Below are 15,575 nucleotides of genomic sequence, written 5' to 3'. Positions count from 1 at the left end.
CAGCGCCAGTATAGACCAACATCTCCCGTGACATTTGTACAGTGCACGTCAACATTAATACAGAACTTTGGTCTCTGTGGAGTCTTTGATTTGTTTTCACTTTTTTTGCCCAAAAGTCTGGCTTCATTCCATCAGCCGCGGGGCTCTAAGTGTCCTCACTGCCAGATCTAAATCTCTGCGCTCTTGGAATTTGGGTAGGCTATTTTGCAGTCAGGAGGGTTTATACTTGCTTTGCGTCACCTCTATTTCTCTCTCAGGACTTCTTCAAAATTCAGCGGTGTGCTCCGATAGTACAGCTTTTAAGGACAATGAACTCGTTAACTACGCATTCGGTCACAGCTTTCTCTCTAGTAACCTCTTGACCGAGTTGACTGATTGATAAGTAGGATGCGCCTGGAAGAAACGGAGTTGGGCACTTGGGTGATTGACTTCTTGCGCACTTGCAGACAGAGCATTATGACTTGGCCGAGTGCTGGATCGTGCAGTTAAGAACCCACCACACACGGATGTCCCATGTTTTTCCACACAAAAATCACCGCATTCGGCGTTGTCTGGGCTGTTAATTTAAAACTTTTTTGGCGAGTCATTCTCCCCTGAGGATTTGCTACGTTCACCGCATCATGACGATTCCACTATCACGAATCCAACTTGCCCTGTTCTTCATCTTGCTCTGCCCCGTAAATATCATTGGACTCTGGTGGTAAGTGGTTTATGTGTATTTACCACGTGTTGGAGGATAGTCCATAATCATAATAATGTCAAATGTGTCGGTTGTCGAAAATGAAAGATTGAATGAATGTTCGGTTAGCAGACGTCCTCTCTCACCGGTCACCGCTTATACTTTAATCACGTTCCCATTGCTTGACCAGACGTTACCTTACCGACATATTTTAATAGTTTAATTTCACCCATATGTGTTGTGGTTATTGTCATTTTGTGTATGTCAAATATTTTTGCTGTCTGTTCAGATTCAAATTCTCCAATGCCATGCATTGGAGAATATTGTACCACTGAGGCAAATGTTTCAAAAAGTAGGCTATATATTGGGATAAAATAAATGAAGTATAGGCTATATGGGCTAAAGAACACTATATTTAAACTGTTTAAGATTAGAAATAGCTTTCACATATGTATTATTGGCTACAGCAGATTCATTTAACAGCAATTAGGCTAAGTAGAAATACAAATAATATTATATTAATATTTTATTATTAATTATTAGTAGCTGTATTAATAATAATAATAATAATAGGGTAATAAAATATATAATATATTGAATATACTGAAAAGTTATTCATAGAATAGAAAATGTATATAAAAATAATAATTCTTATAATTCTCATTATTTATTAGATAAATTTTCTATTCTATGAGTTACTTTTCAATATTGGACAGGATCCATGAAGTGTCACAATTTTATTCCTCATATGTGAGAGAGTGAGAGAACCACATTTTATTGAGTCTGGTTCCCAGGGCGAGAGAGTAAATGATGAGAATTCGGTGTCCCGCCTCTGGTTGAAAAAGTAGAAAAAGTAAAAGTCCCGATCTGGTTACACTGTGTCTGGTCAGTGAGGAGCTGCTGATCTGCATCTCCTGGAGAGAGATGGAGGAACAGACAGACAGACATACAGACAGACACAGAGAGGGAGAGGGAGAGAGAGGGAAGAATTTTAAGTAAAGCCAGGGAACGGAGAGGTTATGAGAGGGGTGAGTCTGAGGAAGAGACTGAGGGAAATAGACAGAGGTGAGACAGAAGTGCAAGAAGGAGAGGAGGAGAGGAGAGATATGAGGAGGGTCAGAGTGAGGAATGTCAGGTGGCCCTGGAGGCACTGTGGATATGTCATCATAAAACAATCCGTTGGGCTGAGCACCGCAAGGTGTGTGACAGTCCGACAGACAGACACCAGATCTGTTGATAACACCCCCCCTTCCTCTTCCTCTCTCTCTCTCTCTCTCTCTCTCTCTCTCTCTCTCTCTCTCTCTCTCTTTCTCATCATCTTCTTTTAACTTTTGTCTTGAAAGATTTCAAGAACGAGCCCTCTCTCTCCCCTGCCCATTTCTGAAAAGTAATGACGTTTGAATATAAGCTTTGTATTATTATTTTTTACACCAGTGAATCGTCGTCCTACTGTTCATTCATAACCCAGTCGAGGTCAGTGGGGGTAGCGGTGTCACTGAGGTTGTGTGGGTCTACTTGTATGCTCTAGCACGCATCGCAAATGCTCAAATTATTAGTATTACTGTAAGTACTGCATGTCTCAAATGGGTTGAGTTAACAGACTTAAATGAAATCATTCGTTTGTTGCTTTGTGCAAGCAATAGTGTTGTGGTTGTACCAGGCCTGTATTCATGCCATTCTACAATTCCTTTGTGCTCCAGTTGGTGATTTATGCTGATTTTGTAATCCAAGGAAAATTGTTAAAATACAAAAAAAATGTATGACCATTGTAACAATATGTTTCAATATCACCACCTTAATCCTATATTCATCAGGTACATACAATGACATTTAGGCAACTTGATTTAACCAATTTAAACCTGGCATCCCTATTTTGGCCATGTCAAAGGCAAACATTTTCAAAATGGTTAAATCTCAATAATAATAATAATAGGTCCCTAGGATAGAATCATTTGACATGGGGAGGGGGTAATGGGTCAATATGGAGGACTGCAATATTTACCTATTATCTTACCTGTGTTTCCGTATGCGACAGACGATCAATCATTTGCATTAATTGTTTTCAAAAAGCCAAAAAAGTTGTAGTGTAGGAAGGGAGAGGGAATCAGAATGGAGAGAAAAGGAACTGCAGTGGTACATCTGGTACCACAGATGCACATCATTATTAGGGGTGGGTATTATGGGTGTAACTCTATAACAGCGATACGATAACGATACGATACATGGTTACCTTGATTATATTTAAACACACCTTGACATGAACACAGAGAATACACACATTCTTCGATAGACATGCAATATGGAATGGAGTAAAAGTAAATATTTTCCTTTTTTCTTCTTAAAATTGCTAAATACAACTCACAAGTATACTTGATACTATGATTCAATACCAATTATTTGCATTGCAAAACGATACAAAGTCAAACCACTGGTCAAACGATACGATTCTTGCTGTTTAATATTGATAATATACTTCTAATTCTTGAAATTAAAATCGACATGTTCATTTTAGTTACATCTATTCACCGTCCAGGGAAATAGTACTTAAACGCTATATTTAGTTGAGCGCAAGGGCCCTATACTAGCCGCCCTCCTGTTTCACTATACACTAAATATCCTTGCCAAAAATAAGCGATCTACAAGCTCACAGTGCATCACAATGCAGATCTGCTATGTTCACTGAAGTCTGCCTCAGAATAGGGATGCTAGGGGTTCAAGTGGGTAAAAACAAAATGGTACAGGAGAGTGACATCAGTCTTGGTAAAATAATTCCTTCCTTTGGAAGGGATAGATTCTATAGGGAAGATTTATGTGCTCATCATCATCTCTCCTTGTTAAATTCCCAGTTTGACACCATCACTTAAGTTGTCCCACAGGGCAACGTTATCCGATATGGTTATAGTCTGTAAAAGCTGAGTTTACACTGCCTGTTTCTATGGAATCACATCAAACACCTTCAAGGATTTGGTCTACTCAGCCTGGCTGGCTCGCTGGCGGACTGATTTGTCTGCCTGACTGACTGACTGACTGACTGACTCACTAACTAAATGATTGACTGGCTGGCTGGCTGGCTGACTGACTGGCTCACTCAGTTATTCTCTTATATGCTGTTGCTTACGTACGCACGCACCATGCACGCACGCACGCACACACACACACCCGCACGCACGCACACACACACCTCACACACACACACACACACACTCACAGACACACCCCACGTCAGACTCTGGTGCAGCTGGGGTAAAGCCACACCTGTAGGTCAGTCCCCAGTCTGCCAGGACAATGATGCTCTCTGTTGAAAGCTGCTGGTCATACCATCATACATCTCTCTCTCTCTCTCTCTCTCTCTCTCTCTCTCTCTCTCTCTCTCTCTCTCTCTCCCTGCCTCTCCATTCTCTCTGTCTGATATACACTGAATACTTATCATCTAAAGACACATTGTCATTGAGAGGAGAGAGTGAGCAGGGGAGAGAGGGGGGGGGGGGGGGGGGGGAGATGAAACACTGGTAGATACTGTCCTTTCAAAGCCTTTGCTGATTAGGGACTTCTAATCACTTGGCCTGGGAGTAGAGAGGAGAGCACCTCACTGGAGGGTGGAATGCCTTTGCTCTCGTATACAACTTGTCACCACGGCACTCAGGAGGGCCATCTTCACGGTGTGTGTGTGTGTGTGGTATAGTGCAGACTTGGCTGGCAGCCTACTTGGAGTGTGCCACAAGCCCACAGGTGTACTGATCTCTCCCTCTGTAGTGTGTGTGTGTGTGTGTGTGTGTGTGTGTGTGCGTGCGTGCACGTGTGTGTGTGCACGTGTGTCTGTGAGTGCGTGAACACATTTACTCATATATGCATGCAAGCAAGCGTAGGAGATTGCAGATTAACCATGAGCCATTCATGCCAGATGAGTTTGAATTGACACACACACACGCACGCACGCACACACGCACTCACAGAGCCAGGATTGCCGTCGTTACCAGCAGAACATCACTTGGATATAACAGATCTTATCCGCTCAGCTTCACTAGAAAAGCATGTGAAGTTACATTTCTAATCTTTCTCCACGCTGACTCCCCAGCCTCCCCGTTCCATTATTTCTTCTTTGTGTCATTTTAGCCACTCTGTTTCTGTTGTGTTTAAGTATGTTTCTGTTGTGTTTAAGTATGTTCCTGTTGTGTTTAAGTATGTTTCTGTTGTGTTTAAGTATGTTTCTGTTGTGTTTAAGTATGTTCCTGTTGTGTTTAAGTATGTTTCGGTTGTGTTTAAGTATGTTTCGGAATGTTTTGCAGCCGTTCTTAGGTTTGAACAAAGCATCATGCGTAACGATATTGAATAGTGTGCTTTTGGAGTTATGATGTTTAGCGAGGCATGTCATTAAACAAAGTTTTTATGACAGGTTGAAAGTGGTTAAGTCTAAATAACACTTAAGACTAATAACCACATTAGATGAAATCATCCAGGTTCTTTCTGCCATTTCCTGAAAAGTTACGGTTTTGGACAAAGCCAGAAGGTCCCCCCCCCCCCCCCCGACATTGGATATAGCCCAAACTGGTCAAATCCAGAGAACAGAGTGAACAAACAGAGAAGGGTAGGGCGAGAGAGAGATATAAGAATAGAAAAAAAGAGGGAAGAGTAGAGGCACACGAGAAAAGAAGGGGAAAGGAGAGAGGAGCGGGGGGGAGACAGTCTAATCAAGACCAGAGAGATGGGAACAGATAAAGATTAAATAACAATGTGGTTTTGGCACTAGCCAGGGAACTGAATTAAATGTTTGTGTACGTGTGTGTGTGTGTGTGTGTTGTGTGACACAGACCGCTAAATGGCCATCATAGTGCAAAGTTGCAAACCGTGTACATGTGTGTTGTCGTTGTGCGTCGTCGCAAGTACATTATTCTTTGTTTATGTGCAAGAGTGACTATGTGTGTTGGTTTATGCATGTGTATGTTGTACAATGTCACGCAGCAGTCATTGTATTAAGTGTGAGTATAGCAGCATATGTTCGTGTGTCGCACAGCAGTCATTGTATTAAGTGTGAGTATAGCAGCATATGTTCGTGTGTCGCACAGCAGTCATTGTATTAAGTGAGTACAGCAGCATACAGCATGTGCAGACTATACAGTGCATGTGTCATTGTATTCAGTGGTGCAAACTACTGCAAAGTAACTAAGTACTGTACTCATTTTGAGGTATTTGTAACTTCCAAATATTGTACTTTAAATACTCCACTAAATTTATTTGACAACTTATAGTTACTATAGTTATATTTTTATTATAATTACAAAATATACAGTAACCACTTCAGCCCTATATACATTTCGGCCATTTGAAAATGGCACATCTACAAGCTCACAATTGAGTACTTTTTCCACCACTGATTAAACGTTGAGTCCTGGTAGAGACCGCAGCTCTGTGCCAGTGCACTGCGATCCAGAAATCACCACACTACTTAACAGTATGTTCTTTATGTTTCCTCTCCTCCCCAAAGAATTGCTCCTATTTGTAAGTAGTTTGTCTTGTTTTTTGCTTTGATCTTCATATTTATGTATCCTGTTTTCCTCATTTTCTCTCTCCATCTCTCTTCCCTATCCATGTACAGTATGTTTCATTTCAATATGGGGGGGGCGACGACGACGACACACTGTACAACGAGTCCCAAGTTAAACCCCCGACCCTGTGGTTCCCCCCCCCGGGAACTTTTCAGAAACAAAAGAGCGAGCCCACAATTATTTTCTTGTCTAAGAAACATTCATAATACAAAAAGATCTGACTATAACAAATCATTGAAGCGCAAAAAAGTATCACTGTATTGTTTGATTTGATTTATTCAAATGTGCGAAATCTGTACGAAACTACAGAAATACCAAAACAACATGTAATGGTCGGGGCCCATTCATGGGTCACAGACCAATTTTCAAGGGTTTACGACACGAGTAAAAATACCATATTATTTTCATACAATAAAAAAATAATAATTAATAAGTAGTAATTATTTCACTTATATTTGTTATTCTTTTTATTTATTTTTATATATATATATAATTGTGTTATGTTAAAACAAACAAATTCCATAAATTAAAAAAAACAACTATATATTAAGAACTAGTGAAAATAGCCGATCTACAAGCTCGCAAAGTTGTGCACTTGTAAATCTGCTATTTTGACTAATTTTGGTCCCGGGGAGAGATAAAAAGTTTCTTTTTTGTGCCTCAGTCCAACCCTGTGATTCCACTCACTCCACTGAGCTGACTGCCTCAGCTCTGGAATCATGAAAAATCGGCTTCTCTGTTGAAAAAGTGATTATCCAATCAGCACCTTGGGTGGGACTAATGCTCTTGTCAAACAATGTCAAGCTGTGCACTGGAACCAAGGATAACAAGACACAGCTATCAAGTCTGTCCTAAGTCGAGTAAAAATCACCAGCACTCTGCTTTGAAAGTATTTATTCAAAGGGGAGATAATTTTGTGTTGTCAACTTGGCATGGCGAATGGTGATGCATCAGTGTCTACTTAAAATGACGTCAGATTAAGCTGGTCTCTAGTGATTGGTTATGGACAATCAAATCCCCCTCCCACATGGAAATTGATTAGACTAGATAATAATAATTAATATATATATATATATAATTTTTTCCAGGTGAATTATAGTGTGTGATATGAAATGTGAGCTTTCCACAGTAATCCTTAATCATATTCCATCATATTCAAGGGGGTTTGTATAGGGACTGTGACCAGCTGATGGTTGTTATGTTGCTGCACTGTCAGGTCTACATCTATTCATGGGTGTCAAATGTATTCCTACACCTGCCATGTTGGGGACTAACACTGGTGTTTCAATTTGTCTGATTGGTGTAGAACGAATTAATTTGTTTGCAACATCTGTCCCCATGGCAGGTGTGGGACTACATTTGAAACCCAATGAATTCTAAGATATCCTACTATAAATGCGCTACGTCTCTGTCTGTCTGCGTTGCACGTCTCTGTCTGTCTGCGTTGCACGTAACTCGAGAACCGTTTGCCCCACCGACTTTGACACACGCGTTCCACAGGGAGTGCAGTGCCCGGTATCAGCCAATTGATTGCCATGGCAACCCCACACCTGCCAATTGATTAATTAACCAGTCCACTTTTAACAGTCAGTTTGCACTCTTCACACACAGGCAGACAGACAATACAGAGATCTCCATGTGGGACACAGACAAACAGTTAAAATGGGTGCTATGACAATGGGTATTGATACTACAGAGATCTCCATATAGAGTATGGGCACAAAAGGGACACAGACAGATAGTTTAAACGGGTGACAACGGGTAGTGTGTGTGTGTGTGTGTGTGTGTGTGTGTGTGTGTGTGTGTGTGTGTGTGTGTGTGTGTGTGTGTGTGTGTGTGTGTGTGTGTGTGTGTAAAACCAATTAAGGTATTGTGAATTAATAATCTCCACTGTCCCTCCTGGCTAGGGGATACGTCACGTGTCCACAAGTCTATGGAGTGGAACTAGCCAATCGACTGCATGCAAGCTATCCATCTGGCATATATGGGATCTACTAATTACACTCCTGTCCTTACGGCACAAGCCGGCCTGACAGGGAAATGCCAAAACGTTAAAATTAAAAAAGAAAAACACTACCGTCTACCACATACTGTAGCCCTATTGACTCACTCACACACAGACAGAGAGAGAGAGGAAGGGAGAGGGAGAGAGAGACCATTCAGTTATACTGTAGCTCACATCTGAATCAGGCCAAGATATAAACATGACAACATACCCTGTGCACCTACTGTATGTCACACGTCCACGCACAGTTGTGGCTTATTCCAAACGTGTAACCACGGTTCATACGGTTGGAGGTTTACATTAATTAGTCAACTACTACTGACTACATGCACACACCAGACAGATAGTCATAGAGAGTGAGACACAGAGAGGGAGAAAAGAATATTTACACACAAAAAGTGTCATTATTTGGGCCCTGCCTTTCTGCCAGAGATTTGCAATCCACTGAGTGCGCCATTGTAGTATTGAGTCAGCAGGGGTGCATACATTGGTTAGACATACTAACAGTCTGACAAGCATTAGTCCGACAACACCGTCGCTACCAACATGCGTGGCCGGTTACAACTAACATGTGGCAGGTTAAACCTAACCGTGAGGTTAGGTTTAGGGTTTGGGTTTTTTTTTTGGGTAGGGTGTCGGACTGTTGAGGTGTCCGTGAGCAACACACTGAACCCCTAACTAACTGCTCCAGGTGAGCATGTTGCTGCGATGCATGGTGTCCTCCACCATTGGTCTGTGAATGTGCTTGTGAATGGGCAAAATGCATTGTATAGCCCTGCATTGTGTCATGTGTAGTCCATTTACCATTTACTCTGTGATCCTGCGTGGAGAATGACCTGCTGAATACTACACTCATAATGATCTCATATGATATGAGATATGAGCGCTCCTCTTCACCTCTGCATTATGGAAGTGTGGAGGAGTGCTATATGGGGAGTGTTGGATCTACAGGTGGCTTTTTAAATTCGATATTATGTAATACCATATTATCGTGTGTTAGGGTTAGGGTGTGTGTGTGTGTATGTGTGTGCGTGCGTGCGCGTGCGAGAGAGAGAGAGAGAGAGAGAGAGAGAGAGAGAGAGAGAGTGTGTGACAGACTGCTGAGAGGATCAAACAACAATACATCCATGTGAGCATGTGTGTACTGTTGTGTGTTGTATATGAAAGACATGCATTGTTGTGAGTTTATTATTGTTTGTTTACATGCTGAGAGTAAAGTGGTATTTTATTTGTGTTTGCCGTAATCCAAAAGTATTCACACTGGGGTTAAAAAACGTACGACGCAGTGTATAAAGTAGGCTATAATACGAGGTAATTATACAAAGCAGAAAGTAATGAGTTTGACTATACTAATTACGAAACTTGCCATGTAATGAGTAGACAATTCAGTAGCTGGCTACATTTTAAAGTAATCTGACCAACCCTGAATATCAAGGAGGCCATATTGCTTCCAGTATAGCTACCTGGCACCCATACAATATAACAGTTTCTCTATCCGCCTGGCGCAGTTTCAGTAGTTTTGATCTGTCACTGCGTGCGGTCAAGTTCATCCATTGCTGGAGAGTTATATCTTTATAAAACTGTTGCTTTGTTTGTGAATGTCAGAAACAGTATTACTATGGATGGAGTGAATCATATTATTTATAAATTAATCATTACAAAATTGGCTCATGTAGCCACAGCTGACAAGGACACACATCAGATTTAGAATGAGTTTTGGGTTACAGTGTGCTGCTGATAAAACTAGCTACATAAGGTCCCTGCCGAGACTTCATGGTTGGTCACTTCTGTGATTGTTCGATGGTGTTGTAGAAAGACGCTTCTTTTTTATTTTATTTTTATTTTTTATCCCGTGATTTGTGTAACCCTTTTTTTTCACTCAGTGTCAGTGTCGACCTTCTAGCTGTGAGACTAGAAGGTCCTGTAGAAAGACGCTTCTGACATGATCTTTGTGGGGGTTAATGCCATAAGCACATTGTTCACCAATGCATCAATGTGGTCTGCACCTAATTAATGCAACATCATATTGACGTTGCGAGTCATATTGGGATCAGTTTTGATATGTGTCCGATACTGACGCCATTGTAAAGCTGCAATGCGTACCTTTTACAACCCACCCGGGATTCGAACCCATGGTCTCCTGTCTGTGTGAGGGACTGAACATCCTACTGTGGCAATCCCTGCTCGTACAGGCCCACGGGAGATATTGCACTTAGGAGCTTCAGGCAGTACTACTTGTCAACCACGTGACACACAGGGTATAAATGTCTCAACGGAAGAGTAGGGAGAGCACCTCTACCCACTGCAGATGTACTACTTAGGCTATATTGTATTATAATTTTAGCATGAACATTAGTGAAGACCAATTATATGAAGATAGGTTGAAAAGTGGTGAAGTGGTCCTTTAACACAGTGGTTCCCGAACTTTTTCATGTCAAGGACCCCCAAATTGACACTAAATAGCCCACGGACCCCCCATTTCAAAAGATATGCCAGGGAACCCAATAAGAGAAGACTTTTATGGTGGCAGTGATTTTGAACCAGTTTAATTTCAAGGACCCCCAGTTTGACATGCATTAGTCTACGGAATAGCATTTCTATCTCTGGGACCCCAATTTATATTGTGAAATCAATGCTAATTTAACTCTGAGAGCGTACAAATGGAACCATATGGACCCGTTAGGGTCCATTTGGTTCCATTTGTACACTCTCAGAGTTACAGACCCATAAAGGTCCATTTGGTTCCAAATTATCATTTAGCTGGGTCCCCCCTGGAACTCCCTCAAGTACCCCTGGGGGTCCCCGGACCCCACTTTGGGATCCACTCTACCATACAAATTGGTTAAAAATATCATTTATTTAATTAAATAAATGATTACCAATATATCGTGCATCCCTAATACATTACAACCATGTCTTATTCTCTCAGTGCCCAGTGTCAGATGAAAATCCAAACACTTGATGATCATTACATGCCACAAATTCCTGCGAGATTACCTCTTTCTGTGTAACTGATCGAGTTTGTCTTGGTGCACATGCATGGCAGACAGCAGCATTGCTGTGTCCTTTTCTTTTGTGCCATTGTGGACCATGGCCATGTTTTCAGTCTTGGAAACAGGAACCACTAGCATGAACCTGAGAGCTTCCATCTGAGGAAATAATCCCTACACTTCTTAATTTCTTTGTCAGTGGTTCTCAAACATTGTCTTTGTGTACGCTAGGCCGGCCCGGGCCAGAACCACTGCTTCTGGTTGTAACCTGGACTAACAGGCAGTTGGCTATTTCATTCACAATTGTGAATTTAACAAACAAATTCATAGATTCAATGATATCATACAGATGGTTAATCTAAATAGTTTGACTTATTTTCTTACGCAATTTTACATTAGAGGGGGCATGTCTGCGGAATGTTCTCCTTTTTTCCTATCCCTCTCTCTCCCTCTAGCCTCCCTCTCACTCTGGTGTCCCAGACTAGCTCTTGTCGTGACTGTTTTCATCTCTAGCATACTTTAGGGATTAAGGACGAATTAAATTCACTCGTTTCGTGGGTGGACAAAAAAAAGACAGACCCAGGGCAGCGCAGTGCTGTATCTGTGGCATCATGTGACTTATAATGAAAGCGGAGGTCGTGCTGGGCAAACACTTTCAATCTGTCTTGGCTCTGCACCCTTGTGTCCTACACAGTAAAGTCCTGAGGATTATATATTATATATATATATATATATATATATATATATATTATATATGTGGTGCAGTTTTTGAAGGGAACTGCACCTGGAAAGGTGTCTAGATGTGTCCAAATAAGGGGGAAATTGTGGAAAAATAAAAACCATCATCTACTCAATGCAAGTGCAATAGTTTTAATACGAGCCAAGAGTGCATTTGTTTTATATATAATCTATCTAGTTTTATATCTTTTTGTGCTGCTTTTTGAGCATGTTAATAATGTTTGTCAGTATGTTTGTCTTCATTCTTACATAAAGGCCTACTGTAGTTTGGTAGAAATCACAGTGTAGCCTATTTGTCTGTCTCTTGGTGTTTGCACACTGATACATTTTTTCGGCCGATTATATCCGTTTTTTCGCAGCTGTCTGTCTAGTGGAGTCTAGGGTGTTGGTGACAGGCTGCCAGCTAGTGATAGCCTACTACTTTCAGATACGCAAAACGCAGCGAAAAAAGAACGCAACCGTGTGCAACCACCTTAAGAGTCATCTACAGTTCCAGCGTTAGATTATGTCAGTGAAATCAGCAATGTCTCAACGCTTCATAACTCTGCCTTCTGTATAGAGATGCAGGTGAAGTAAACAGAACTTACAGCAAGCAACATTGCAATAATGAGTACCATAACCACTTAAACCCTATTAGACTTCTTTGACCGGAGTCCCCCAGGGGTTTATCCTTGGTCCACTCATTTATTTCCCTCCTACATCAAAGGTTTTCAATTTTCATCAAGGTCCATTATTTATTCTGCATTTGATGACATTTAGCCTCTCACAATCCAAGTTGTTGTTGTTTTTTTCCAAAATTCCATGTTGTATGGATGTGGTACCACATAATAGAAATAACAGGCAAACTAGACTTCTTATAAATTAAGTAATGCAGATGTTTAACAATATTGAACTCTTAATTTCAAGAGTTTACATTTCACGCTCTATAAAATGGACCAAATGGACCCGTTTTAGTGTTAAAAGATCTACATTATAAGTGTCCATTTGGTTAACAACTCTCCATCATTTAGCTGGGGACCACCTGGAACCCCCTCAATGACCACTGGTGGTTGAAAACCACTGTTCTAGTACACATGAACACATCTCTTTGATGAAAATAGCCAATCTACAAGCTCACAACATGACGCATTTTCAAGTGCCATTTTGCAAAATGTTCGCCTTGCACAGAACAGGGATGCCAAGTGATTAACAAAGTAAAACTAGATTTTGTTTAAGATAACCAAATACACATTAGCAATATTGAATGCATTTAAATCAATAACTTAAAGGTGTACAAAACAGTAAAGCAGCAATAATATATTCCTTACAATTATTTGTACGAATACAGAATTTTAACTACAGTATCTGAGCTGTCATCTGACTGGTTGACACAGAGTCTCTGCGAACAATTACTATTTGTATAATATTGCCCCTTTATCTAATTGTATCCACGCCTATCTCTCTCTCTGTCTATTTTGGGACTTTTATCTTCAGGATTAGTTCATGCGAGACAGTGTTTTGGTAAGGCTCTCGGTCATATCGGTGGCTTTACAGTAGATCCCGCTTGGTGTTTTGGTTGGAGACTGTTTAACCACACTGATCACGATGGAGAGTTTTGACTGAGAGACTTTGCATGAAATGGCTAAACAATATCTTTATAGTGTGTGTGTGTGTGTGTGTGTGTGTGTGTGTGTGTGTGTGTGTGTGTGTGTGTGTGTGTGTGTGTGTGTGTGTGTGTGTGCGTGTGTGTGTGTGTGTGTGTGTGTGTGTGTGTGTGTGTGTGTGTGTGTGTGTGCGTACGAGCGTGCCTGTGCGTGGCTGAGATGAATGAGAGCTTTAGTGTCAATTATTGTGAAACAGGAAGACTAACTTAACCACTGCATGATTCCTATCTAAATGGTGTGTGTGTGTGTGTGTGCATGTATGCGTGCGTGCGTGCGTGAACTGTACAGCACCGAACCAAAGACACATTATATTGTGCAGTTGTTATTGAATTGTATTTTGTACTGCTATTTCCATTGTTATTTTCTTGCTTTTCCTCCGGCCATTTGTCTTATATACTAGAATTTCGCCGCCCTTCGGGTGGCTCATCCTAGTTACGTTGCAGCGCAATGTGAAGAAGGAAATTGCGGGATTTGTCAGCCTCCACATGTAGTAACGGATGGCTACACGTCGTAGACACGCACGCGCACACCCTGGGTAAATAGTATGTGTACTGTTTTTTGATTGATTGAAATATTTATTAACAGTTTGTAGAATTTACAGTACATTTTAAGCACAAACTCAATACAAAGACTGTTAACTGTGAGTGGACGACCCAATTAAGCATTACACTTGTTTACAACAGGGTCCACATTGTTCAATTCATCAAAACATTTAGAGACATACAAACATTTAGAGACATACAAATAGACATTTCTATGTAGCTAAAGAACAGAACAGGAATTCATCATATAGGAAGCAAAAAAGGGAAAAGATACATTATACAGTGAGGGGAAATGGGGGGGGGGGGGGGGGTGGGGTGTGGGGATTCAGATTTTACAGAGGCCAGTTTCGAATTGCAGCCATCCGTAGGTGCCCTTTGAGAGCGGTTTTGAAGGAGTCAAGGGATTCACATGTCTTAATGACTGTTGGTAGGGCGTTCCACATTTTGGTGGCATAGGAGCGAAAATAATTTAGTCCCTTGTTTGTGCCGAATCTGGGTTGTACATGGTTTGTTGCACTCCCTCTGGTGTTGTGGGTGTGGACTTCGTTTACATTAAGGAAGTATTTAGACAGGTACATGGGTATCTTGGTGGTGTATCGAATCTTGTGGACCAGACCCATTGCAAGATGCTGTACTCTGTCGTCGACCCTAAGCCATCCCAGCCTGTCAAAGTGGGCAGGGGTGAGGTGGGTTCGGGGGGTGAGGCCAAGTAGGAGCCTGACCAGTTTGTTTTGGGAGGTCTGGAGCCTTGTTTTAAGGGCCTTTGAGGTGCTGTGGTACCAAGAGGTGGATGCATAGTCAAAGAAACCTTGTACGAGGGCTCCTGTTAAGGTCTTCAAGGTGTTTTTGCTGACCAGTGAGGAGATCCTGTAAAGGAATCTTGTTCTTTGATTGACTTTTTTGATTACGTTGGTGGCCATTTTATCACCGGAAAGATTGGCCTCCAGGATGGAACCTAGGTAGGTAATTTGATCTTTTCGTGTGATAATATTGTCACCCACTCTATCCAAGAAGCCATCTGCCTTGCTGAGATTACTATTTGATCCGAAGAGGATGGATTCAGTTTTTCCCAGGTGTAAGGATAGTTTGTTATCAGCGAGCCAGGTGCAGATTCTACCGAGTTCAGAGCTGAGGGTCTTTTCAACCTGCAGTTTGTTCCTGTCCGAGACCAGCAGTGCTGAGTCATCTGCGAACAGGAACAAGTTGCAGTCACAAGCTGAAGTCATGTCGTTAACATATATTAGGAACAGTAAAGGCCCCTGTATGCTTCTTTGTGGGACGCCACAGCTCACTGGGAGGGGAGGGGACAGTGTTCCGTTCACCTCCACCATCTGTTCTCTCCCCTCCAGGTAGGATTGCATCCAGCTCACTGATGTGCTATCAAAACCAATAGCTTTAAGCTTGTTAACCAGTATGGAGTGGTTCACGGTGTCAA

At 41.5% G+C, this 15,575-nt stretch overlaps 1 protein-coding gene across 1 annotated transcript in view; it reads left to right on the top strand.

The window, feature by feature from the left end:
* wnt6b (wingless-type MMTV integration site family, member 6b) overlaps positions 1 to 15,575 on the top strand; it is a 40,314-nt gene continuing 24,739 nt past the window's right edge. The window contains exon 1 of the mRNA XM_083776583.1: positions 1 to 700. Within this exon, the coding sequence (XP_083632709.1) occupies positions 621 to 700 (80 nt within the window). The 5' untranslated portion in view covers positions 1 to 620. The remainder of the gene's footprint in view (positions 701 to 15,575) is intronic.

Source organism: Protomyctophum parallelum (genome assembly GCF_964188405.1).
Source record: "Protomyctophum parallelum genome assembly, chromosome: 11".
NCBI classification, from domain to species: Eukaryota; Metazoa; Chordata; class Actinopteri; order Myctophiformes; family Myctophidae; genus Protomyctophum; species Protomyctophum parallelum.
This window is presented reverse-complemented; position numbering and strand designations above follow the sequence as displayed.